The sequence below is a fragment of the Pantherophis guttatus genome, chromosome 4 (genome assembly GCF_059756535.1).
Source record: "Pantherophis guttatus breed Tessera chromosome 4, ASM5975653v1, whole genome shotgun sequence".
In the NCBI taxonomy this organism is placed as follows: domain Eukaryota; kingdom Metazoa; phylum Chordata; class Lepidosauria; order Squamata; family Colubridae; genus Pantherophis; species Pantherophis guttatus.
Genome location: NC_142066.1, coordinates 72,663,326 through 72,689,820, shown reverse-complemented (window position 1 = coordinate 72,689,820; position 26,495 = coordinate 72,663,326). Strand labels below are relative to the sequence as shown.

At 41.0% G+C, this 26,495-nt stretch overlaps 1 protein-coding gene across 12 annotated transcripts in view; it reads right to left on the bottom strand.

The window, feature by feature from the left end:
• TPK1 (thiamin pyrophosphokinase 1) overlaps nucleotides 1-26,495 on the bottom strand; it is a 519,294-nt gene that overhangs the window by 93,413 nt on the left and 399,386 nt on the right. For 11 of the 12 annotated variants that reach the window (XM_087892395.1, XM_087892388.1, XM_087892397.1 and 8 more), the window contains one exon: nucleotides 10,311-10,422. In XM_087892395.1, coding sequence (XP_087748521.1) covers nucleotides 10,311-10,422 — 112 coding nt within the window. Of the gene's footprint in view, nucleotides 1-10,306; nucleotides 10,423-26,495 lie in introns of all 12 variants that reach the window. The other variant, XM_087892396.1, reaches the window with a different exon arrangement.

Below are 26,495 nucleotides of genomic sequence, written 5' to 3'. Positions count from 1 at the left end.
AATTGTTGTTGTATATGTATCATTTATATCAAAAAATGGCAATGAAATGCTTTTAGCAATAGCAATAGCACTTAGACTTTTATACCGCTTCACAGTGCTTTACAATCCTCTCTAAGCTGTTTTACAGAGTCAGCATATTGTCCCCAACAATCTGGGTTCTCATTTTACTGACCTCAGAAGGATGGAAGGTTGAATCAACCTTCAGCCAATGAGACTCAAACTGCCAAACTGCCGGCAGCTGGTAATCAGCAGAAGTAGGGTTCAGTACTGCACTTTATATAAATATAAAACTGTAGCCTGGGTGTGCTTTATTGAGTGCTACTTCTGTACATTTCTATAAGAAATTGTAAAAAGAACCTCTCTCTCTAATCTTGGTTGTCTACTATAGTTACCTTACATAGATCAACCACGACGTATTACAACATCTGTTTTATTGTATTCATCTGTTTTATTGTATTCAATACAATATATTGTATTGTATTCAAATATGTCCCCATAGACAATAAAGGATTGGTTCCCAAAGGCACATAGCAAAATATTTATAACCAAAACAGTTGCTCAGGGCTATTGAATTCAAGAGATTAGAGCCATGGCATCAATACTGACATCTTATCTTTAAAGGACCACAAAGCTAAGAAGGCAACAAGTAGCTGTGAAGAAGACATGCTGCTTTTAAATGTAAGAAAATTCAGCAAGCAAGTTGGACTGTTATTAAATGAGTTTATTTTATTTGAACCTTATGTTAGGAAACTGCCAGCTAGGCTAGAAGAGGTCAAGCAAGTATCCAGCTTGGAATCATTACATAGCTGCAAGCAGCATCCAGACCTCCCCCAAGATCCATAAAGTGTTTTCTGGACATTCCCAGTGGAAGGCAAGCAGTCTGGGGATATTCTTGCAACATTTGTAAGAGACAATAAAGCTATTTACAAGTGGCTCTGGTTGCTTGCTGCTGATACCATTCCCCAGTTCAAATAGAAGGTTATACAAAGGAAGGCAGTCAAACTCACCAATCAATAAACATGTTTTCATTAATAGATAATGTCTGAGTGATATGTTCATGAGGATTGGCTCCAATTGAAAGAGGATTGGCTCTAATTACAGTATGTAATCAACATTTGGTCACATGGAAAAGACCATGTGACTATGTAGAGGAATTTACATCTGACAGATTGCTCCATCCAGATAATCATAATTTTCCCAACCAAATTGTCTAAGTATCCAAAGGTTAAGTGATTTAATTACTATTTGAAAGTTTATTTTAATTGTATTGCTGCAATAAATCATTACTAAATATATACTCTTAAACAGCAAGAAGTAAAGTGCTATACATTTTGATCTACTGATTGTGTACATGCTAATGAAATATTGAAAAATTATTCTAAAATAACACCAAACCATTCATTTTATAATATCTCATAAAATTACAGAGCAAATTTGATTATTTTAAAGATCAGAAAGTAATCTTGACCAACCTATCCTAATTAAGAAGAGACATGTTATCAAGAAATAAATTCTGTCCCTTTCAAATTGGAACTATTATAATATATGTATGTTCAATAAAAGTTAGGCCCAAACACTTCATTTTGAATAACAAAAGAAATGGCCATTGGAGAGAAATCAAGATCCCTAATTGAATAATAATAAATTTCTTATATAATCTATCTACTCCCAGTGCTCGGTTGTTTGTTTGTGTCTTTGGAAATACTATTTTAGAATAATTTAGCTTCTACTTTCCAAGAAACAAGTTTTCATGAATATAAAGTGTTCACCAATATATTTGCTAAGAAAAACAAATATGTCAAACTGGTTAGGCATCTGTCTTTGTACAGAGAATTCCTACCCAGAAAGTGAAAATGAAAAGACATACTCTATAAATGTTAATACACAGCTATTTCTATAGACATGCAAATAACTATCTAGTTTCTTTGTAATAATTATGCTGAAGCAAGATAGATTTTAGTTTGATTGCTATTCCAAAATTTGTTTTCCTATCTAAATTTATATTTAATTAATTGATGCGTGTGTGTGTGTGTGTGTGTGTATGTGTGTGTATTATTACAAAGCAAATTGTCAAAACAGTTCAATCTGTAGTAAAATTCGTGGAGCAGATTGATAGAGATCTAGTTATAGATACACAAACAGACATAGAGTTATGTACAGAATATATAAACTTTATATATGCTAAATATTTTGAAAAAGCAATTTAAAAAACACAAGGCACTTCACTTCCATTATTTTACATCCAGAAATCAAAACCACAAACATAAAAAATAGTCTCTTGTTATACAACTTTTTTAAAGTTTGAAAAGTTGAGACAAATGAACTGCAAATTTAGGGTGAAAATCAAAACACACATACTGAGATGTACTTTATTTATAGTGTTTTACCCAGCAGGATGTGTAGGACATCCACCCCAATATGGTGCAGCATTTTCACATACTAAAATCAATGGTCTAGGCTCCAGTTTCTTTATATGAATCTATATGTCCTCAATGGAATTTTTAATCCTCTGCTCTTTATTAAACTTAATGTAGGCAACTGGTGGTGCATAATCAGCATGTGTTCCCTACATCAGAAATTTTCCAAGCATGCTACCAATTATAGTTGTATCACACTATAATATTGGATGTCTACAAGTTGGCAGTGAAACAATACAGAAACATCTTACTTTTTCTTGCCATCTAGTGATCGTCTGAATCTCTGTAGATCAGATCTAGCAGTCTATTTAATTGCCCTTGTTTATGTATCTATAATTCCTATTAAATCCTCTATTATTTTTTTTTATAAATAACACAATTAATATACTCTTCACTCCTTCTGTTTGCCCTACAACAACCACCCTGTGAGCTGGGCTGAGAGAGAACGGACGTTGCTTGCCTGAACGTCCATTTTCGGGGCGCTGCGACTCCAATCCATGGACGGGTAGTATCTCCTAGTTGCTGGGCAGAACTGAGTGCTGATCACTTCCCAATGATAGGCCACGCCCACACTGTCCAATCAGCTTCAGTCTTTCTTCACGAAGGCGCAGGAACGAGGCCAACTATGAAATTGTAACAAACAGGAACCAAAGGTAAGTAACCAAACAGGAAGCCGAATGGGTGGGTATGGATTGGAGTCACAGCGCCCCGAAAATGGACGTTCAGGCAAGCAACGTCCGTTTTCCATTGCGCTGCTCCTCCAATCCATGGACGGGATGTACCTAAGTTCAATTGCCCAGGGCGGGCGGCTGACTGTCATCCTCATGATGAGGCGTGGCCACTTGTTGTAGAACCCGACGGCCAAAGGATGCATCAGATGAGGCATACAGATCAATTTTGTAATGACGTATAAAAGAAGTGTCAGAAGCCCATGAGGCTGCTCGACAGATGTCTATCACTGAGGCATTTGTAGACCAAGCTGCCAATGCAGCCGCACTGCGTGTTGAATGGGCATAGATTTTAGCCGGACGAGGGCGTGCTTGAATGTCATAGGCGGTTGAAATACAAGCTTTAATCCATCTGGCAATTGTAGTAGATGATACCTTCTTTCCCATCGAGGAAGGAGTGAAGGACACAAGCAAGGACTCAGTCTGTCGAAAGGACTCAGTGCGTTTGATATAACGGCGAAGGGCACGTCTAACGTCCAAGGTATGCCATAAAGACTCAGTCTGGTGACGAGGGTTTGGGCAAAAGTTCGGAAGAACCAACTCTTGGGCCCGATGGAATCGAGAGTTTACCTTAGTCAAGAAAGATGGGTCCAAGCGCAGCACCACCCTATTGCTATGAAAAATACAGAGGTCTTTACGGACTGATAAAGCAGAGAGTTCAGATACACGTCTAGCTGACGTAATGGCCAGGAGAAAGGTGACCTTCAGTGTTAGAAATTTGAGGGACACCGAAGCCAGGGGTTCAAATGGCGTGGATGTAAGAACGTGAAGAACCAACGGTAAATCCCAGGACGGGTATCTATGTACTAACGGAGGGGAGATGTTGGAGGCCCCATGTAAAAAACTCCTAATCCTCGGATTGTGTGATAGGGTGCGGTGCTTCTCGCAGGTAATGACGGTGGATAGGGCAGCCACCTGGCGTCGCAGAGTGGATGGAGCAAGACCTTTAGCTAAGCCCTCATGCAAGAAATCCAACACATCCGGGACATCAGCTGATGTTGGGTCCACATGGTGGGACACACACCATGAGGAAAAGGCTCGCCATGACGCTTCATAAATTCTAGTGGTGGAAGGGCGCCTGGCGGCTTGAATCACCTTGATGACATCAGATGATAATCTGTCCTTCTGCAGTTGGAGCCGCTCAAGCGCCAGGCGGTCAATCGGAGCCACCCTGGATCTGGGTGGAAGATGACTCCCTGGCTGAGCATATCCTCTCTTGGCGGAATTGTCCATGGTGGAGAGGTGGACAGATCCACTAGGTCTGCATACCAGGGCCTTTGAGGCCACTGCGGGGCAATCAGGAGCAACTCTGCTCTCTCGAGCAACAGTTTCCGAATCAGTCTTGGAATCAAAGGCAAGGGAGGGAAGGCATAGAGAAGCCCGGGAGGCCACTGACAGCGTAGAGCGTCGTAACCTTCCGCTCCCACGGTCGGGTAACGCGTGTAAAATCTCGGCAGCTGTGCGTTCTGGGGAGTGGCGAAGAGGTCCACCAGAGGACGACCCATTCGGCTCGCAACCTGTTCGAAAAGGGCAGGATTGAGAGTCCACTCTGCAGGGTTGATCTGCTCCCTGCTGAGCCAGTCCGCCATGAAGTTGGTCTGCCCCGAGATGTGGTCCGCCACCAGTGATGCTGTGTGTCGTTCCACCCAAGCTAACAAGGTCTCCGACTCCATCATCAGGGACTTGGAGCATGTGCCCCCCTCCTGATTTATGTGCGCCTTGGTGGTGACATTGTCCGTCCTGACTAACACATGTTGTCCCTCCAAGGCATGAACAAAGTGGCGTAAGGCGAGACGAACAGCTCTCAACTCCAGCCAACTGATGCTGTTCGCCCGCTCCGCCAGGGACCACTGACCTTGAATCACGTCGTTTCCTAGGTGGGCTCCCCAGCCAAGAAGGCTGGCATCGGTAGTTAGAACGAGCCAGTCTGGTTCGAGAAACACACATCCTTTTTGAAGAGCAGGGGATCTCCACCATGTGAGTGACATTCGAGTTTGCGGAGGTAACACAATTTGATGAGTCGACGTACTGCGTTTCGCTCTCTGAAACGGAAGTAACAGCCACTGCAGCGGCCGGTAGTGTCTGCGTGCCCACGGTACGACGTGGATGCAGGATATTAACTTCCCCAACAACTGAGTCAACAGGAGCAGAGTCACCTTCCTCTGAGATTGAACCTGCCGCACCATAGTCCTGATGTCTTGAACTCGATCTGGGGATAGAAACACCTGCCCCAGTTGAGAATCGATCACTGAACCCAGGTGTTGGAGTCGTGTTGTAGGTGTCAGATGGCTCTTTTGTCGGTTGATGGAGAAACCGTGGTTTTGGAACACCTGCAGGACCACCTCCATGTCTTTCACTGCCTGCGACGGGGAGGCTGACAAAACCAGTAAATCGTCGAGGTAACAGCTGAGACGGACAGATTGAGACCGGATGGAAGCCGCGACCACCGTGACCAGTTTCGTGAATGTCCTGGGGGCCGATAAGAGACCAAAAGGCATCGCGCAATATTGAAAATGCATGTTGTTGTATTCGAAGCGGAGGTAGCGATGATGCAATGGGTGTATGGGGACATGCAAGTATGCCTCTCACAGATCTACAGACTGAAGATAGTCCCCCTGTCTGATGGACATCAAAATTGACCTGAGAGAGTGCATCTTGAACCTGCGATACAGTATATACTGATTGAGTCGTTTCAGGTTCAAGATGCCCCTGTGGCCCCCCGATGCTTTGGGCACCAGAAATAAGGTAGCGTAGAATCCAGTTCGCTCCTGACCTCTGGGCACAGGTTCCACGGCTCTGATTGAGAGCAGGTGCGATATCTCCGCTTCCATGAGCCCCCTTTGAACCGGACAACGAGGAATGGGGCAGCGACGAAAATTGGTGGGCGGCAGGGTGTGGAACTTGAGGCGAAGGCCATGTTGAATTGAGTTGCGGATCCAAGCATCGGATGTTGAAAGGTCCCATTGGCGGTAGAAGTGCTGGAGTCGACCTCCTATGGGACCCGTGACCAGTGAGTCACTTGCCTCTGCGAGCAGGCCGATAGGTGGCACCCCTGAAGGGATGTTTCGATTGGGGCTGGTTCCTGGCCCTATCACGAAATGGCTGTCTGTCCGATGCACGGTCAGGGTTCTGGGCATAAGAGCGCTGGTAGAAGGGCCCGCTAGACCCCAAGTAAGATCGAAAGGACTGACGTTGTGTATAAGGTGCATATCTCCGCTCAGACCGGCAGTAGGAGGACGGAAGCACTTTGCGCTTATCCTTATCTTCAATCAAGATCGGCTCTAGGCAGGGGCCGAATAGAGAAGGGGCGGTAAATGGCGCTGATGCCAATTTCTACTTAGCTTTGTTGTCCACGCGCCAACTGCGCAGCCAGAAGAGACGCCTGTTGGTCACCTCAGCCGCCATGGCCCTTGCTGCAAATTTTGCCGCGGTCAAGGAGGCATCTGCCGAGTATTCCGTTGTGGCCACTAATTTATTAATGTCCTGGTGCAGCCTGGTATCAGCAGGGGGGAGCCTCTCCTGAAGCTGGCGGAGCCAGATCAGGGAAGCCCTGTTGAAAAATGATGTAGCCGTGGCTACCTTAATGGCCCAGGCCGCCGCCTGGTGCGCTTTGCGGAATCCCAGCTCCATCTTGCGGTCCTCCGCCTTGAGTCCATCCACAACATCCGAAGTTAGCATGGAAGATGCGGACAATGCCGCGACTGGAGGGTCCACAGCAGGAATGGCAAGGACCTCTTCCAACTCCGACTCGGCAGCATAAAGACGTTTGTCGAGGCCACTTGGAGCTGTAAGGGAACCTGGCTGGCCAAAGGCAGATTTAATGACATTGGAGAACAAAGGAGGGCAAGGAATCACATCCTGATCCTGTTTGGACACGTGGAAAAGAGAATCATGAGGATCCGAAGACTCTCCCACCTTGTCAGTCGTCGCATCAGCAATGCCAAATTTTGTGGCCACCTTGGCCTTATGCAGCAAGGATTTGAAGATGGAAGGACGGAATAGGTTCGTGAAGGCGGGCTTCTCGGGGGGAAGACCCTCATCCTCCGAAAATTCGACATCTTCCGGGCAAATTTCACCTTCTTCTGATTCTTCAGAAGACGATTCGACAGGTTGACGCCTGCTGACATTGGTAACAGTCTCAATGGTTGGAGCAGAAGGCTGTGCAGGAGGAACAGGAACCAGGACGGGGGTAACAGGCCTTGCAGCCTCTTGCTGTATACCAGCCGCTAAGATTTTTGCCAGACGTCTGATAACATAGATTGGAAGCTCACAGCATTGTCCACCGCCTCCGGATGGAGCCCTGCCACGGTAGGCGTAAACGTAGCTTCCAGCAATTGCTTACGGCCCAAGGAGCCCCCAGATACTGTTTGAATGGAAACATCTGGCAAAGACATCGACACCCCTCTGGAGCGTTGTAAGTTAGAAGCGGCTAGCCCGTTGAAGCTCCAGAAAAAGACCCGGCCTGCACATCTCTAGAAGGACCCGCACGGTCCTCTGAAGGGAAGGCCAGCTCCTGCAGTGATGCCTGCTTTTGTTGGGCCTTCTCAAATTGCCTTTCTAAGGCTCCATGTCTCCTCTGTTCTGTCTTGCTGGAAGCTGAAGACTTGGAGGAGGGATGAGCTTTCCGAGGCTTGGACCTAGACTTTTTGGAGCGTGACTTGTCTTGGGCTTGTGGGTAACTACAGGTGTCCTCCGAATCAGAAGATAATGCCAAATCAGCCATTCTGAATACTAGCAGCCCAAACAGGAGTACCGCACTGAGGCTTGCCAATTGGAGTGTTGCCCGCAGTGAAGCAGATTAGGGGTCAAATTAGGCTGAGAAGCCGCTGAGCTCAAGCCCCAAACAATAGTCCAATTATAGCCCAAGCTGTCACGTAAGCAAAATTAGGGCGATATAAAGGCCAAATTCGCAGCTACGCTGAGGCAGGAGCCACCAGGTAAGTCTGGCTGCAACAAACTTTGTCACGCTAAACTGACAGGCCAGCAGGGCAGCAATCGTGCTGTTCAAAATGGTGGCCGCCCCACTTTGTCAGAGTCCCGAGTCAAAATGGCGGCCGTCAGTTGCAGGGAATACCTCGTGAGGAGTCGGGAGGCTGGCTGCAGACTCCAGCGACAACGGGAGGCTCCCTGCTGAAGTTGGGAGATAGGGGCTTCGGGCGCCACTCTGCAGCCTCCAACGATGAAGGGAAGCGCTTGTGCCGGCGATCGAGGTTGCGCGCGCTAAAACAGTCCAAGCGCCTCTCAGCTGGCCGATCAAAGCGGAGACTGCCTAAAGAGCCGGCAGGCACTCCGGAGCCGCTTCAGTAGACGGAGCTGGGGCGACAGCAGTATAACCGGCTCACCGGTAACCAACACGTCGCCAGCGGCTGAGGCAACACGGACCCGCCCAGCCGGGTCGGAATCCGGTGCGCTGCTGCCCGAACGGAGGGGGGAGGTAGGCCAAACGGTTTGAAGGCTTCAAATCCGTCTAAGCACAAGCAGCTTTAAAATCCAACGTAGCAGCTCCTTATTAACTTAACAGGGAAGGCAAAGTAACAAAAATAATAAAATAAGGGAAAAATTGAGGGAAGGAATTAAATTGTTTATAGAGCACTCAATTGAACACAGTTCTCACAGCAACTGAGTGAGAAAGACTGAAGCTGATTGGACAGTGTGGGCGTGGCCTGTCATTGGGAAGTGATCAGCACTCAGTTCTGCCCAGCAACTACCCGTCCATGGATTGGAGGAGCAGCGCAATGGAAAATAACTAGTCCATGGTCACCCAGTTGATTTTCATGCCTAGGGAGATACTATAACTCACTGTTTCATAGTTTCTAGTTTGGTGCTTCAATCATTAAACCAAACTGGCTACCAATCTTTATGCAACTGAAACCCATTTGGAAGGAGAGGGCTAAGTTCTACTCCATAGGAATCCTGCAACATTTCCAACATCTGAAATACAATGAAGTGAAAGGGGCAAATGGTTTATTTTCCCTCCTATTCAACACTGTTATGATTAAAAAGGATTGCAGCAAACAGGAAAACAAACACGTTCCTATTAAGTATGCTAAATATTTAAAATCAGCTAATCCTCTTTTCCCCCTAAATATACATGTGAGTAATATCAAATATTTTACTTGTCTGTTTTCCATCTATAAATGTAAATATATGTATTCATTTATATCTATACAAATGACTATCCTTTTCCTAGGCCCTTCTGGATGACAAGAGTGATGAGCTTTGCTGAGGACTGGGAGTACTTATAACCTTTGTCATTGAAAGTTTCTTGACAAAGAAAAAAAGATGATACTGGCTAGGAGCGAATATTGCCTTCTTCCCAGTCAAACAGAACTATAATTATCCTAGTCTTTCTTGCCCTTCTCCTCAAATATTTAAGATTTCTCTAATTAACTGTTTCTAGGCAAAATGCAATTTCCCCAAAATGAATACTGTAATATTAATTAATTAATTAATATGAATGGAATGCTATCTGTAATATACAGTTAACCAAATGTACTAAAACCATATAGTTCCTTACATACCTACTTGAAATGAAGTATTATAGAACATAAAATAATAGATTTGGAAGGGACCTTGGTGGTCTTCTAGTCCAACCCCCTGTTCAAGCAGGATATATCATTTCAGACAAATGGTTGTCCAGTATGTTTTTGAAAGCCTCCAGTGACGGAGAACTCACAACTTCTGAAGGCACGTTGTTCCATTGGTTGATTGCTTTAACTGTTAGGAATTTTCTCCTTAATTCTAGGTTGCTTCTCTCTTTGGTTAGTTTTCATCCATTCCTTCTCATTTTGCCTTTTGGTACTTTGAAAAATAGCCCCTTGATTTTGTAGGAGCCCCTCAAATATTAGAACACTGCTATCATGACTCCCCTAGTCCTTGTTTTCAATAGACTAGACATATCCAATTCCAATAACTGTTCTTTGTATGTTTTAAGCTCCAGCCCCATAATCATTCTTGTTGCTCTTCTCTGCATTCTTTCCAGAGCCTCAACATCTTTTTTATATTGTGATGACCAGAACTGGATGCAGTATTCCAAGTATGGTCTTACCAAGGCTTTGTAAAGTGGTACTAGAACTTCACATAATATAGATTCTATCCCTCTATAATTATATTTTTAATTAATAAAATTATATTTTATAGAGTAGAAAAAAGATATCTTACTTACTGAGGTTCCATTTTAGACCTGTTGTTGTTACACATTCACAAGGATTCCCAACTGGAATTAGACCACACCACTTCCCTTCAAGTCCAGTGTTCACAAGAAGTTTGTGCTTGCCCTGTAACACATAGACAATGCTGATGCAGGCTTAAAGTATGCAAAAACAAATGATAAACAAGCTATGATATAACAAGTAAAGCAGACACAAGCCAAATCTGAGACATTAAAATATGGTTTAAGGTTTTTTAAATCCTTTGAATGTATTCACACTTACTTATAAGTTCCATTGAATTTAGTGTTGCTTTGATTGTTCAAAACAGAATGTACATGAAATTTGCACCTTTACAAGAATATAGATTATATATGGAAAGGTGTTCTATGATGAAATATATTCTTAATATAATGTAAACTCAAAATCAATTTAAATTCTCATTGGTTATGACCTAATCTAGTTATTGACTGCATTGTGGATCACCTAGATCAAGTCCTAACCCAGTCATTGTCCATTAATTAAGTTTCCAACCTCCCCTTTGCAGATGATTGGGAAAACTAATAGCAGGAAAATATTTGCATTCCAGAAAAGAACTGAACCACAGAAGAGCTTTTTGAAATGTGAAACCATTAGGGTTATACAATAAATGAAATGACATGGATAATTGGATATTAGCCATGAATACCATGAATCTCTGTGTTCAGTGGCATAAAATTTGTGAGTATCAGTTGCTAAAAGAAAAATGGGGTAGGGTGTCTGTAATGATTTATAAAAATTATTTACTTAATTTCCTATCTAACTTTAAACCACAATTTTCCGAAATAACTAATTCTTCAAGAGGATCTCCTTTCTCATTATTGGAACAAGTTATTGGGCTAGATGTAGATTTGATCTGATGACTCATTATGAATTTTACTAAAACCACCGGTTTCAGGTTCAAAACATATGACAAAAAAAAAAAATGACAAAGATAATTGGATTCAAATTTGCGTATTGTGATGCACATTTTATAATTTAATCTATCCCCCAATTTGGATTCTTAGGAGCTTCAGGTTGCATATGTTTATATAGTCTTCTCCACTCAAGATGATTTTAGTTTATTTATTTAAAACATTTATATAGCCATTATCTTCTAACCAACTCTGGGCAGCTTCCAATCAAAAACTGAAACAACATATAGAATCATATGAAAACTATAAATTAAACAGATGAAAACATTAAAAAGACCTGGTGCCAAGTCAAATTTCTAACATGCAATTATTCAAATTTATCCCACTTTAGCACTTATGGCAAAAGCCAGGTCACCAAAACTTTACAGGAGGTTTAGAGGCTAGAGGTCTCCCAAACTTCAGGGACCACGGCAAAGGCACGCTTTCTAGCTCTCATCAGATGGCAATATTTAGGGAAAAGGACTAGGAGCGTGCCTATCCTATATGACCTCATAGGATTGGTAGATGTCCTTAGAGATATGGCCCGGTACCATATAGAGCTTTAAAGGTAATGACCAGGTCCTTGAATTATGTTCCAAGAGAAACTGGAAGCCAGTGCAACTTGTACATAAAGGTGTTACATGAGGATACCTTGGAGTTCCCACTACATGTCTGCATTCTGGAGCAGTTGAAGTTTCCAGGTGGTCTTCAACACCAATCTCATATAAAGTGTATTGCAATAATCCAAATGGGAGGTAACCAAGGCAAGAGTGATCGTGAGCAAGTTTAATTCAGTTCAAGAGAACAATGTTTTCAAATTTCAAATTTTACAAAAAAATGGTGAGAAGGTTTTAATGCATCTTATTTTAAATTTTGGATTAAGTAAACATTTATTAATTCATCTTATTTGTCCATTAGAGCTTTCATTTAAACTATTTAAAACTGATTAAAAAAGAAGTTACAATGCTATCCATTTAAAAACGTTGAAATATTAAGCACATGTTAAAAGTCTGTCACTGTAATAAATAGAATTTCAAAGGTCTATAGGGATTCTCAGTCATCCAGGTCATGGTTGTCCCAAAGGTGCTTTTCCAAGAGGCAACTGGACTTTCTGGTTTTTCTTTGAAGACGTTCTGCTTCTCATCCAAGTAGCTGAAGAAGCTTCTTGGATGAGAAGCGGAACGTCTTCAAAGAACCAGAAAGTCCAGTTGCCTCTTGAAAAAGCACCTTTGGGATAGAATTTCAGAGATTTTTTTTTTTCTTTTTCTGGAGGGTTCTTGCCTCAGCACAAGGATGGCTGCACTACAAAAACTAGTTAGGTAGACCATATATGAGCACTATTCATAAGGTCTAGCACATATCACAACAATGTAAATAAATAAGCAACCTAAGTTATCTGGATCTACAAATGCAGTTATGTACCAAATCTAATCTGATGCTCAGCTGACTCTTGCACAGAAAAGACATCTCTCTTGGGCACAAATAAAGCAATGTGATTTGATGTAGATTCATCCTTCAGTTTTAAACTTGAAAAGAGAGAGAGAGAAAAAAAAAATAAGTTGAGGAAATATTGACTATTCTCTTTTATGCTTTAGCCAGTTCCAAACCGGCAAAGTCAAAAAAAGCTTTAACTTTTTTGTTTCTGAATCCAGGTCATTTTTCTGACTATGCTTTTATGAATGTTACTGCTGGCAAAAATCATGTTATATAACATGACCATATTGATTTTTATCTTATTAAACCACTAAAAAAAATATTGATCATCAGAAAAATTGATTCTGGTCTTTCTCTATTTTCATTTTATATCTGGTAATGAAAGATTAAGATCAATTTTCAATTTCAGATATATGAAGATCCAAGGAGTATTTAATCTAAACCAAACCTGTGTTTTTCACAGTCTTTATTATCCAGCTTTAATCATTTTTCATACACTTACACAGCATTTTGATTTAACAATTCTAAAAATTCTTTACATTTGGGTTTAAACTAAAATATAAATAATACATAATTGAAGGCTGAAAAAATGAGTCCTATGGTAATCCACAGTTTATTATTAATTTACTGTATAGTTGCATGCTTTGTGGGAGATTCTCTTAATGATCTGTTCTAGTGGTAAACAAAATGAAAACATCTGTAACATGAACAAATTGGTAATTGCTTGCATTCTTGCAACCTGTAACATAAAAGTAAATATAACCTTGGACTGCCTGCCTAGATCCTTGCTGGTCATTAAAGATCCTACATATTTGTTGTCTATTGGTCTGTCTCCATGATCTCTAGTGAAGGAAATGCTGTTGTTGGCTTTGATCGGTGTTTTGCAATATGTGTTATCCAAGTAACTTGGATTCCTAGCCTAACCAGAATTCCTAACCAGAATTTCTAGTTAGTATATCAAAGGCTGGCATTATTTTCTCAATATCTGGCTTTCTGAGCAGTGAAATCATTTATAAAGAACATTCAGTTCTATGGAATGCAAAATGCAGTCTCAGTTCAGATTTCAGACTAAGCCTTCAATATGATTATTCCCTTTGCCATAAGTGAAAATGATTGCACTCAGATACCAAGTGTGTAGTTGCTTTCTCCAAAGTTGCCCTCATTCCATTCCACATTCTATAGTCTTCTGAAAAGACATTAGGGCAGCATGGCTACTTTCTTGTGACATAACTGCATGCTACTACTACATGACCGTGCGGCCAAATCCATTTGTGAGATTATTTTTCACTCAAACCATTCCTATTGTACATATAGTGCATTACCATTTAGGATATCACCATACTGAATGAATTAATTCAAAATGACAAGTTTGGAACTCTATGGGTTTCTTTAATTAAATAATATCAAGACCCAGGAAGTGCAGCTTCCCTGTTGCAGCACTGCTGTCTAGAATAAAGTTCTACTTAAGATCCAATCCGGTTGATGTTCCAGAGGACCATAAAGATTTGGCTGTTCTGCCAGGGTTTGGGTTAGTATCTGGAGCCCCCTTTGTTAAATGTTAGATATGATGCTTTGTGATATTTTATCAGGTTTGTCATATTGTTTTTATTTCTTTTTCTTCTGTTCTAATTTGGTTTTGTTATTGCTTATATTGTTTTTAATGTTATTTGGTGTATTGTGGGCTGATATGAATTCATTTGGAATAAAATTGAATAAAGTGAACAAAATCTTTGTATATTGTATACCAAGGGTCCCCAATCCCTGGGCCATGGTCTACTACCATGCGGTGGTCTATTTGCAATCAGGCCACACAAGTGGCAGGCTGGTGTAGGTGCATGCATGCCCAGCTTGACTTGTGTGAGTTCTGCGCCAGGGTGTGTGCATATGTGTGCGCAGTTCAATTTACACAAGTTGAGCTGTGCACACATGCACATGCACAATGTCCCACTGCTTGTGCAGTTCAGTTCCCCTCCCCCCACCAGGCTGCCAAGCCACAAAGGTTGTATGCCACTTGATGATACAATAAATTCACTCAGTTGAGATACATACTTTCTTCTGCATGTATATATCAATAAGAGACATGAAGTATATAATTTTATACTGACTCAAATATACCAAAATAATCATAATTTATATTGCTAGATGCATCTGTCATTCTAAAGTACCAGACTAATCCTAAATGATGTGAAGATTAAGGAAATTAAGGATAATGTCATTCTGAAACAGCCACTTCCCCAGTTTGCTCTTTCATGCTCAGCCTAATCCTGTTCTTTCTACCCAATAGTTGTAATAGGAACTAGGCTTGGCTTTTCCTCTTCAGCATCAGTTTGGCTGGCTAGTACCTGTTGAAGGACATCATACTAGTTAATTCTTTTATGATGTAAGCATTTTCATGTATCATTTGGTTGGAACAATTTCCTCTCATATATAAGCAGTAGGCAACTGAACAGACTAGATGGTGCTTTTGCAACTGAACAACTGAGGACGCTGGAAAGGAAAAGAAGTTGGCCTGTTATGCTCCTGTTTCTCACTGATGCAAAAGCAGATGTGAAGTGTCTTCCTCCTTTATATTTAGAGTCTTAACTAATTAGCAAGTCCCTGTTAAAACTGTCCAGGAGTTACTGGGGTTTCTCTTGAATTCCTGGGATGTTGTCAATGCCATTATTCTAATCCTGAACATAATCCTTTTTATACCATTTAGTTTTAAGTTATAATATGCAATACCAGAAAAAAGCACATATACTGTAAGTTGCCCGTTTTAAACTATACTTTAAAATTAAAAATTTGTCCATGGAGAAGGCACAGTCAAGTTCAATATCTTTCTCACCCTGCCTTAATGTGGTTCTTCCTGACATCTCATTTATCACCACAGTCACAGAGCTAATTAATTATTCCTACAGAATTCTACTTTTTTGGAAGATTACAAAGGATATTAGGAATGAATTTGCCACATAGTATGGGATGATAAAATAAAATAATTACATAAAAGCAAGTGTAAGCATACAAACACACAAACAATAGCAATTACTTGAAAATGAATCTTTATGGGGCAAAAATGATATATCCTCACATACAAGGACATGTGCACAAGCTGAAATTGAATTAGATTTAATACATTTTAATTTATATTAAGACATGTTATTTAGTCATAGATAATCTTATCTTTTACATTGGGAAGGATAGCCAATTTTATGAAGAATAAACTCTTAAAAAATAGGTTATCTGTTTTTTAATTCCACTGCTTTTTAGGCATCGTCACATGCTTGACTGTTTTCTTGCTACTTTTGCTATTGTTTTATGAATTAATAGTTTTGGAATAGTAAATGCATTTTATTCTAGTTTTTCTGCTGCCTTGAGAAACAGTTCTGAATAACAGATTATAAAACCATACTCTTTAAAAAGTAACTTGTCTTTATTATTAAAACTATTAAAGCAAGAAAATAAAATGTAAGAAACTATAGATGTTTTAAGACTAGAAAAATGCCTTAGAAAGGCTGACATTGAAATTAATGAAAATTATCTAGATGCATAGTAGAACATAGCTCATCAGCACAATATATTCTGCACTTTCCTTTCACTTGTACCTATACAAGCCTGGTCTTTTCCAGAACTTTCTGCATCAAGCAAAACTAAATAGTGTATGAAATATATTTAGAAATCCACACATTTCCCTCTTAGTGCGGAAGACATTGGGCTGACCTGGTTTATATTGGAATTCATTCCCAGTTGTGGTAGCCAAAACTTGTCTATGCTATTTCAAGAGCAAATTCCTGGGTCTGCTTTTAACTCACCTGGATTTCAAACAAAGTAATAAGTAATACATCATCTACTGTGCTTTTTTGAAAGTCTGTGTACATGTGTGAAGACATCTAAAGAAATTTAGAGAAGTGATTATACAGTACAAGGAGAATGAAACTAGTACAGTAGCTGTAACCATTTCAAAATTAAATTTTTCTTGTTTCTTGAATTGTTGTTTATATTTTAAATGTTATCTGATGTAATATCAGATGTAATATCTGATGTTATCTGATGTTATCTGATGTAATAAAATTAATGGTTTCAAAGCAGGGAAATCCATGGGAAGTTCAAAAAGTCAGGTTGTTGTACATAGTTGCATATGCCATCTTGAGTTTTTTGACTCCCTCAGCAGATGATCCAGTGCCAGAGTATCTGTTTATGGAAACCCACTTACTCAACATTAAATTTACCAACATCATCTCTTGGGTTAATGGGTTAGGAAGAATGAATGCGTAATAGAGAGCCAGTTTGGTGTAGAGATTAAAATACTGGCCTACAAACCAGAAGATCATGAGTTCTGGGACACCTTTAGGCACGAAAGACTGCTGGAAGACTCTAGGCCATTCACTTTCTGTTAACCCAATCATTATACAAGATTGTTGTAGAAAAAATAGGACACAGCAGCATTAGGTATGCTCACCATTTTGAGTGAATGATAAAAAAGGTAGACCTAGTTAAAAAAAAAAAAAAAGAAAGAGAGGAATCCCTGTGGATTTTACTCTGCTAGCTCTAGCCAACTGTAGGGGGTGTGCTCATTTTTGTTTCAATGGCCAATGAGTCAGCACTGTCTGAAGTAATTTCTACTGTCATATAGCCAGAATGACATCCTGAAGCACTGTTATCTTTACTACTAGTTTGGCAGGAGCTGAGCTGAGAACGGGAGTTCACCCCATTGTGTAGAACTCAGGTCTCAAACCTGAGCTGTTGATTTTCCATCCAACAAGCCAACCCAGTGTCTTAACCACTGAGCCATCATGCTGCCTTATGAATAATGATAATAATAATAAAATAAATAAAAATAAATAAAATGGAAGATCAAATTGAAAAATAAGATCAGTATGCCAAAATCAGGTGCAAGCAACCTGGATTAGATGGCAGAAAAGAAGCTGAATAACAAGAAGACCAAAGAATACCTAATCAGACTTCCGGTTGGTGACTTGCAGCGATAGGTTGTTGAGTGACTGCTCGCTGCTCCTCTATACCTTTTTTCATCGCGTTTTGGGGGTCCCTTTGGGGGCGCGGGACCTGGAGAGTCCCGCAGACAAGAGAGGAAGCCAGGTGAGCGGGAAAGTGGGGTGTGACCACTTCTCGCTGGACCCAGCGGCTCTGTCGATCCAACGCGGTGAGCCGGCCGCTAATGGCGGGCCTGAAGCTGCAATAGCCGGCAAGAGACGGGAAGCTAAGAAGGAGATCGGAGGTGCTGTGTCAGATCTAAAGCCATATTCCCATACCCTGAAGTGATCTAGCGCTGAAAGAGGAGGTCGGCGGAGTCGGGAGAGGAGTGCTTGACTCGATGTGAGGCGGCGACGGAGAGAGTAAAGCAGATCGCAACTACGGAGACCCGACAACCCGACGAGCTGACGAGAGATACCGAGGGAGCAGATCGTCTTCTTAAAGAGCTCCAGACGGTGCGGTGAGAAGGAAAAGAAAAGTCTATTGGGGCGGTTGGTGTTGTGTTTGGCGAACAAGGTGGAAAGGAAGCAGGAGAAATTTGTGATCTACCTTTGAGAGTTTTAGAGAAACAGGAAGTGTGGCCATTGATCTGGAAGAGTGAAACAGCAGAGGACTGACAAGGAGACGCTCTAGCCATGAGATCTACCACTGAGAAGCGTCGGAACCCAGTAAAGTGGCGAGGTGAAGACCTACAACTGGGCAATCACAGCATAACATCATATATATACTTTTATTTATTTTCCCTCCTTCTCTTTTTGAGTATTGGTGACTTTAATACTCAGAATTTTGACTTTGACTCTTATAAGTATTTTCAAAATCACTAAAAAAAAAAAAATTAAATTACTATTAACTAGATTTGCTAAGTGTTAAGAAATATTGAATATATAAATTTATTAATTAAGTATTGATCTTATCAAATAGTTATTAGACATAGTTTTAAATAAGGACTTAGATTTGTATTTAATGAATTAATATATTATATATATCTACCTAGTTATATCTACCATATTCACTTAATTTACTTAATTTAAAATATTTATCTCTATTGGTAATATTTATTTATTTAATTATATTAACATTTTATATTAAGGTTTGAACTTAGATATATAAGAACTACAGAGAGAATTTATTAACTTATTAACTTATTAATTTATTTATACTAATAATTATATTAAGGCTGAACTTAGCTCCATAAGAATCTCATATATAGTGATTGCTGTTGGTTGGAAACATAGAATTATCTTTTTATAGTAATCTACAAATTAAGTGTTATCTGAAATCGATTAAGAGCTCAGTGGGTATCAATAAAGGAGGCTAGGTCTTAAGACAGTGCCCTGGAGTTAAAGGTGGCAAGCCCCATTGGATGATTATTTGGAGAAAGATTGAGAATATAATTAGAGATCAAAAAGCGCTTTTGAAAGAAATGGCAAGTTTGACATCAACAATTGCAAAAACCAATAAAAAAGTGCCATCCATCCCCACGTTAGCAATGTCATCCCCAGCCACCCAGAAATCAGTAGAAGGTCTCCAGAAAACAGATAAACCTCCAGCAACTCCAATGCTGCAAACGGTACAATCGTCTCTGTTAACAATACAAGAAACCATGCTTGCGATGCAAGAGAAACTTTTGAATAGCCATTCCGAATTGAAATCAGACATACATGGACTTGACGCTAAAATGAATGAGATTCAAATTTCGATTGCCAGTAACGAGAACAGAATCCAAAAAGCAGAACAAAGGATAGAAAAAAACGAGAAGAAATTGGACATAGTTGATCAAACTCTGTTGGCGCAGAATAAAGAAACAGAAGACACCCTGATACAACTCGAGATGTATAAGGCCTCGTTTTACTTGCGATTCCAAAACATAGTGGAAGACAAAGAAGAGGATTTAGGAGATAGGATGGCCGAGTTGATCGCAGAGACCCTTCAACAAGATAAGCAAGAAATAATTCGAGAGATCGACGAGGTGTACAGAGTCCAAACAAATTATGTGAGAAGAAACAGGCTTCCTAGAGAAGTCCATGTCCGGTTCGCTAGGAAAAAAGTGAGAGACATTTTGTATAATATAGCTCGGGAGGAAAAAATTATCTACGGGGGAAAAGAAGTGAACATCTTAAAACAAATTCCAAGGAGAGTGAGGGAAAGGAGGAAAAACTACAGATTTCTGACAAACCAATTAAATAGGAGAAGCATAATATTTAGGTGGCTCTTGCCTGAAGGAATGCTAATATCTTGGCAAGGGAGGAAAATTAAAATCGACTGCGTAAGTGATGCCCAAGACTTCCTAGAGCAATTAAGGGGAGGTGAAGAGGAACAAACTAATAAGGAGGAAAACGAATTAGAAAATACGGAAGAAGAGACATCTCAAGAACAAATCACAAGGGAAGACATAGAAGAGAAGAAAAAAGGAAGACACAGAAGAAAAGGGGAAAAAATCTAGACCAGTGAGAGCAGTAACATTAAAAGGTAAATAAGAACCAGAGACCAGAAAACAGTTACAGGAATGAACGACACCAAGATCTTATTGTTAAACATGAATGGCTTAAATGATTACAAAAAAAGGAGGATAATATTGGCGAAATTGGCGAAACAAAATCCTGATATAATTTGTATTCAAGAGGTCCACATAAAAAAAGATGAAGCCAACTATTTAAATTATACTAAATTTGGTAAAGTATTCTTTTCATTAGCCAAGAAAAGAAAAAGGGGGGTCGCTATTTATGTCAAGAAAGGAATAGAGGCAGAATGTAAATATAAAGATGAAAAAGGGAGAATACTTATAGTAGAAATAACGAGAGGTAATTCTAAGGTGTTATTGGTAGGGGTTTATGCCCCGAATAAAAAACAAGGGAAATTTTACCGGAAATTGCATGAACAGCTGGCAAAATGGGCAAATAATGAAATATGTATGCTAGGGGACTTTAATGGAATTGTGGACCCAAAACATGATTATAAATGCGATATAACCAAAAAGAATAAAAGATCTCCCTTACCAAAGACCTTTTTTGACTTGGTGGATGAGATAAATCTAATAGATATGTGGCGTACCTTACACCCCCAGGATAGACAATTTACTTTTTATTCAATGCCACAGAACTCTTGGTCTAGGATAGATATGGTCTGGGCTACCAGAAAACTAGGTCTAGAAATCAAAAAGATTAACATGTGCACAAATGCTTGGGCAGACCATAAGTTCCTTGAAATTAGTTGGCACCATGATACCAAGAAAATACAACAGAGGTGGAGTTTAAGGACTAAGTTGTTATATGAAAAAGAGTTTATACTGAAATTGAATGAAGAAGTCAAACGCTTCTTCATAGAAAATGGAAACCGAGAGACAGCCAAAGAAATTGTGTGGGATACCATGAAGGCTTATGTGAGAGGGGTAGCCATCTCATATACCGCCTTCAAAAACAAGGAAAAAAGAAAGACCAGAGAAGAGCTTACCAAAAAGCTATCGCAAGCTGAAGATGAACTCCAGCAATGCCCGGGAGATGAGGCGATTAAACAACAGTGGTTGATGACGAGACATAGATTGAATTTATTGGACCAGGAGGAGATGGCACAAAAAATAAAAAGATCCAAGCATTATTGTTTTGAGAACGCTAATAAGTCGGGGAGATGGCTGGCGTATAAATTAAAAAAGGAGAAGGAAAAAAACCAAATATTAGCAATAGAAGACCCCCAGGGTAACCTTCTGACGAAGGAAGAAGACAAATTAGAGAGCATAAGAAAATTTTACGAAGGTCTATACAAAAATGAAGGAATTGAGTCAAACAAGGTAGATCAGTATTTGTTGGAAGCCAAAGTACCCCTAATCTCTGAAGAAGAAAAGGAAATGTTAAATGAAAAGATTACTATAGAGGAATTAAAAACGGCCCTTTCTAAAATAAAGAAGAACAAAACCCCAGGCCCAGATGGTCTCCCCGGGGAAATATATCAAAAATTCGATGATGTCCTGAAACTAGAGTTATTAGAAATACTAAATGAGGCTCTTGCTGGTATCACAATCCCAGATTCTTGGAGGGAAGCGTATTTGACGCTCATACTGAAAGAAGGTGCCGACCCGAAGCAGATATCAAACTACAGACCCATCTCATTGCTGAATGCAGATTACAAATTGTTCATGAATATAATTGCGGAGAGGTTCAAAAAATTTTTAAATCGGTGGATACATAAAGATCAAAACAGTTTTCTCCCAGGGAGACAGATCAGAGACAACTTGAGAACAGTTTTAAACACCATTGAATACTATGAACAACACCCTGAAAAACAGCTGGCCTTAATGTTCGTCGATGCCCAAAAGGCATTCGACAATTTGAATTGGACTTTTATGATAAATCAAATTGACCTAATGGGATTCGGGACCAATTTTAGGAAGATGATCGAGAATATCTACAAAAATCAGAGGGCAAACATATTAGTGAATGGAGACAGAACTCAGGTGTTTCAGATCCAAAAAGGAGTGAGGCAGGGATGCCCCTTATCTCCCTTATTATATATCTTGGCGCTAGAGGTGCTACTTAGAAAGATTAGAGCTAATAAAGATATTAAAGGATTAAAGATTAGGAACGAAACATTCAAAACCCAAGCTTTTGCCGATGATGTAGCCCTCATAATAGAAGACCCACTAGAATCCGGTGTAAAATTAATGAAGGAAATACAGGATTATGGAGAAGTGGCGGGCCTTAAACTCAATAAGGATAAAACTAAAATAATAGTGAAAAACATGACAGATCTACAAAAGGAAGAATTGGAAGTTTTATTAGGCCTCCAGACAGTTAGGAAAATAAAATACTTGGGAATATGGATCACTGCGAGATTCTCCTCATTAAAAGACGATAACTATATCCCCCTACTACAGAAAACACACCAAGACCTCGAAAGATGGAAAAAGCTCAAATTGTCCCTGATTGGCAAAATTGCAGCGATTAAAATGAACATCTTACCCAAAATTTTGTTCCTATTTCAAAACATTCCGTTATCATTAGACAAAAAATTCTTTCTGGACTTGAACAAAATATATTAGAAACTTTCTGTGGGAGGGCAAGAAATCGAGGATTTCTTTTAAGATACTCCAAGGGAAAAGGAATTTGGGAGGTTTTGGGCTCCCTGATTGGGAACTATATCAAAAGGCGGCAAAAATAATCTGGATCAAGGAGTGGATCAAGTTACAAGATAGGAGAATTCTGACTTTGGAAGGACATGACCTTCTAGAAGGATGGCACGCCTACCTTTGGGATATAAAAAACAAGAAAAAATCCTATTTCCATAAACACAAAATCAGGGAGACTCTTATTCGCACGTGGGAGGAAATTAGACAGAGGATTTATACCAAGGTACCCAACTGGCTTTCCATTATGGAAGCGTTGGCGGCTCCAAACAGGAGAGATGATTATAAATGGGGCACATACAAGGACATCCTTGATGAAGAAGGGAAACTTAAATCGCTGGATTTACTGAGGGACCAGGGTTTTAACTTGGATTGGTGGAACTATCTTCAGATTAACTCAAGATTCCAAAAAGACAGAGATAAATTTGGTATAGAAGCTAAACACGGAAATTTTGACAAAATTATTTGGGGAATAGATAAGAAAATGTTAACAAAAATTTATAACTTCCTATTAGATGAAGATAAGGCAGAGACCATAGCAAAAAATCAACTAAATATTTGGGAAAAAAACCTGGGATACAGACTAAATTTTAACGATTGGGAGATAGCCTGGAATAGGAACTACAAAATAACCAAATCGGCAACATTTAGAGAAAATCACTATAAATTATTACACAGGTGGTACCTAGCCCCAGCTAGGCTAGCGAAAATGTTTCCAAATCTCTCACCCATATGTTGGAAATGTGGAAAAATGGTTGGCACCTTCTATCATCTATGGTGGACTTGCATAGAGACCAAAAAGTATTGGTCTAAAATCTGACACTGGCTCTGTGAAATAACGGGACAGGAGGTAGTTCTAGCTCCAGAACTTTTCCTCCTGGGCATAACTGAAGAAGGCTTAAATAACAACAAAACCCAATTTATAATCCAGATCACAACCGCGGCTAGATTAGCCTTCGCAAAATGCTGGAAAAATAAATTTATACCCTCAGAAGAAACTCTAATAAATAAAATCCTAGAGTGCGCAGAAATGGCGAAACTGACAAGTGAGTTAAATAACGAGGACAATTCTAAATATTATGATGTATGGGGTATTTGGTATAATTGGTTGAAGAACAAGATAAAAACATGACTTTAGGATATGACCTGTTTTACATATGAGTTAAAGTTATATTGTATAGAAGAATGTATAGTAAAGGATGAAGCTTTTTTTAACATTTGCTTCACTAAATTGTACAAACACTGTACCTCCAAAAGGAGATAGAGATTGTATATTTTCTTTTTATTTTGGAAAATTCAATAAAGTATTTAAAAAAAAAAAAACCTAATCAAGAAATATCACTTAGAGCCGTGATGGTGACTTTATGGCATGCCAGCTGCTCTTCTGGTTTCCGACCAGCTGGTCTTCACGGGTGTTGGAGTGCTGGAAAATAGCCGAGAAAACAGGCATACACACCCTGGCCAGCTGGTCTTCGGGTTTTTGGTGCTCTGGCGCACACGAAGACCAGCTGGCCAGCGGGTACATGTGCACCAGAAAGCTGGTCTGCGTATGTACACTCGTTCTGGTTTGGGCACTCAGTGCCAAAAAGGTTTGCCGTCACTGACCTAGAGATAAAGAAAATCAAGGAAGCAGTAGAAATTTGTATTTCACTTCAATACTAGCTATAAAAGGAGTTGCAGGCAAACTTTTAATTAGATTTATATTTTAAATTGTTGAGTCCTCACAGTTACGACTCTACGCAGCTGTGGTTTTTGCCGGCCTAAATTGATTGGTTTTGACACGAGCAGCTGAAGTGGAGGGAAATCACTGTTCGCTCATTGGTCCTCATGTCTGACAGCTCGCTATTTAAGCGGCTGTCAGGAGTCGCGTCCCGTTCTGTTGCTTACCATAAATGGTGGTTCTTGTTTGGTGTCTTGTTAATAAAGTTGAGTTCGAGCAATCAAGCCTCCGCCTGTGTTTGCCCACTGAACATTACAAGTGGTGACGAGGGTGGGATGTGCATGAGGTGATGGTTGCCGGACACTCGACCGAGCTGCAGTGGGGAGCATATCCAAGCGAATTGACCACGATGGCAACGGGTCTCCCGGCATTCACGCCATTTGACACAGCCTCGGAAACTTGGGAGGATTACCTCGAGAGGTTCGAGTGTTTCCTTCAGGCGAATGACCTATCCGAGGTGTCTAGCGCTCGGAAGAGGGGTTATTTCCTCAGTTCGTGCAGCCGCGAAATTTTTGGGACGGCCAGAGCCCTGGCTGCTCCTCAGCTTGTGTAGGCAGTGCCCTGGGAGACTTTGGTGGAGAGGCTTAAACATCATTATTCTCCTGCTCCATCGAAGATTGCGCGGCGGCACTCGTTCCACCAGAGGTCACAAAGAGAGGGAGAGTCTATTGATGATTACATGACTGCCTTGAGAACAACGGCGCGGCATTGCGAGTTTCGTGAGCTTGATGACATGTTCTTAGACCAATTAGTGTGTGGGGTGAGGAAACTGAAGCTACAAGAAAGACTGCTGGCCCGTTCCGATCTGACCCTCCCTGTTGCCTTGGACGAGGCACGGGCTGCCGAGATGTCTGCTAAGTCTGCGGCAGAGATCCAGCGCTACCAGTCTGGGGGTGGAGGCCAGACCAATGATCATCCATCCGTTCACTATGAGGAGGCGGACCATGATAGCGTTTTCGATGGAGACGATGATGTGAGCCGCCTCAAGATTAACCAGAGGAAGAAGTGGGCACCCACTGCTAAGAAACCCCAGAACTGTTGCCTGGGCTGCGGTTGGTTGCACAACTGCGCCGATTGTAGATTCAAGTCTGCCATCTGTCGGCGCTGCGGGAAGCGAGGGCACCTGTCCAGAGTCTGCCGTCCGCCTTTCCCATGTTTGGATGACGCGGAGGAGCCGGGATTCAAGTGGCAGAAGATTAGACAGCCGGGCCGCAGAGAGAGTGAGGGGGGGAAGGAGGGAGGGAGAGAGAGAGAGAGGGAGAGAGAGAGAGAGAGAGGGCACTTCGCGATCTCTCAGAATGACGAGGTGTCGGCAGATAAGCCACACCTCTTCCCCATTCTCTGACAGAAAGATCTATCTGACAATCCTCCTGGAGGGAGCCCCGTGTAGGATGGAAGTTGACACGGGCTTCTCCAAATCCTTGATTGCATGGCCCACACTCAAAGCCCTGCTTCCCTCTGTTTCCCAATGGTGTTTGCAGCCCTGTCACATCATGTTGAAGGACTACCAGGGGGAAATTATACCAACCCTAGGTTGTGGTTCATTCCATGTGGCCTATGGCTCATTTTCTGGCCACCTGCCCCTGATCATTGTACGGGACAGCCTCCCCTTCTTACTTGGCCTAGATTGGTTCGCTGCCCTCCGCCTCGGTCTCTCTGGTATCCACACCACTGGCTGTGATGTCGCTGCTGACATTAGGTGCGAATTTGCTGACGTTTTTGATGGCTGCCTCGGTAAATACAATGGCCCCCCTATTTCATTTAATCTGGACCCTCAGGTGGCGCCCATACGGCTGAAACTGCAAAGGGTGCCCCTTGCTCTGTGGCCCAGGGTAGACAGGGAGCTAGATAAGCTTATCGCTCAGGGGTCCTTCAACCAGTCGAACATTCCAAATGGGAGACCCCGATAGTAATTCCCCTCAAGCAGGATGGCTCCATTAGAATATGCGCTGATTACAAGGCGACCCTAAATAGGGTTCTTCAAGCCAACCATTATCCGGTGCCCATTGTCCAACAATTGCTGCACTCC